Source organism: Trifolium pratense, linkage group LG5, assembly GCF_020283565.1.
Source record: "Trifolium pratense cultivar HEN17-A07 linkage group LG5, ARS_RC_1.1, whole genome shotgun sequence".
NCBI lineage: Eukaryota > Viridiplantae > Streptophyta > Magnoliopsida > Fabales > Fabaceae > Trifolium > Trifolium pratense.
This window is the reverse complement of record NC_060063.1, coordinates 23,072,244-23,073,959: the sequence shown is the minus strand read 5'-3', so window position 1 is coordinate 23,073,959 and position 1,716 is coordinate 23,072,244. Positions and strand designations below refer to the sequence as shown.

General features: G+C 33.4%; 1 protein-coding gene across 1 annotated transcript; it reads left to right on the top strand.

Moving 5' to 3' along the window:
- Positions 1-324: 324 nt before the first annotated feature.
- Positions 325-1,112, top strand: LOC123885661 (exonuclease 3'-5' domain-containing protein 2-like). Its single transcript, XM_045934961.1, has one exon. The coding sequence runs from the start codon at positions 344-346 to the stop codon at positions 968-970; it is 627 nt and encodes a 208-aa protein (XP_045790917.1). The 5' UTR covers positions 325-343; the 3' UTR covers positions 971-1,112.
- Positions 1,113-1,716: the final 604 nt, after the last annotated feature.

The following is a 1,716-nucleotide window of genomic DNA, read 5'->3' as shown; positions in this document are numbered from 1 at the left end:
TAAGCATATAATAAGTGTCAATTAACAATTGGATAGAACATTAGGGTTATCAAAGGACAAGCAAATTAGGTTAGATCAAATGGAAACCTAGAGGTGGCAACTTATGATTGGACAATATGCAAAAGTGTATAAGATTCATTGGGCAAAAGATTAGGGTTAAGCAATAAGGGTTAGGAAAACAACTCATCCTTTATTATATTAAGAATATTAAGATTAAGATAAAAAAATAAAAATAAAAAAAAATAACTCTCAAACTTCCACTAGAAGCTTCATAACCGCCTAAAAACCAAAAAGTCACACATCACTCACTTCACAAATCACGCATCACTGATTTTCTCTCCCAATGGCGATCGTAATCGACAGTAACCACTATCACAACCACAGCACTTACACCGTCGATTTAGACGGAACCGAAATAACCGTCACCGTAACCGCCGTCTCTTCCGTCGTCAAAAAATGGCTCAACGACACACTCTACTTACGCCGCGACTACATCAACCAACTCGTCATCGGTCTCGGTGTCCAGTGGACTCCCGGCGGCTATAATCCTCCCGCCGACACAATGCAGTTATGCATCGGTCGTCGCTGTCTCATCTTTCAACTCGCTCATGCCGAATACATTCCGCAACGTCTTCGCTCATTCCTTCAGAATCCTAATCATACATTTGTAGGTTTCTGGAATCATTCCGATCGTCGGAAATTGGAGTCATCGGAGCATGAATTGAAGATGTTTGATGATCCTATAGATCTGAGGTATTACGCGGAAGATTTATGTGATGAAGATCTTGCAGGTGCTTCGGTGGATGAGATTGTGGAGAAATGTGTTGGTTATGAAGTGGAACAGAGAAGGGAAATTAGTAAGAGTAATTGGAGTGATGAAGATTTGAGCGATGAACAAGTTAGTTATGCTTGTGTTGATGCTTACTGTGCTTTTCTTATGGGTAAGAATATCGGAGCTTGGGAATTGTAATAATTGCTTTTAATCAAATCTTGTTTTGCTGATTAATCTGCTAAAAATGGATTATGACTGTAAATGTTGATTAATCTCGTTTTACATATTTCTGAAGTTTAGTCTTGTTTTTTCATCAATGGTGATGTGATAGTATTGTAATGTTTCCATGGATTTTGACTAGTGAGTAAGGACTTGTGCAAAATGAGAAAATTAGTTGAATTGAATTAATATTTTGGTCACTTATAAGTAGTGTATATTGACTTAATTGTCACATTATGCATCACACATTTAGATATTGAGCTAATATAAAAATAAAATAAAAAAAACACATTTAGATATTAATATTGAAATAGATAAAGATTATTCCTCAAAAAATAGTAGTAGTAATTAGTAAATAAGAATAAATGAACATTTATGTCCATGAAATGGTAAGACTTTTTCAATTTGGTCTTTCAAATTTGTGAAACAACAATTATGTGCCTTCCATATTGTTCGTGAAGATAATATTTTGGATATTATCTTAGATTATATGAAGAAGAATTGGAACTATGTTTCGAAGCATATTGTTCGTGAAGAGAATACTTGTGTTTATATTCTTACAAAGATGAAATCATATTGTTTATAAATTAGAATTTTATTTTGAAGCATACATTTTTATTATGCAAAATTACACTACATGCCTTTATCTTATTTTTTGTAACATTTGGTCCTATATATTTTTTTTTTGTAACGTATAGGTCCTTTATCTACTATATAAGAAAAAA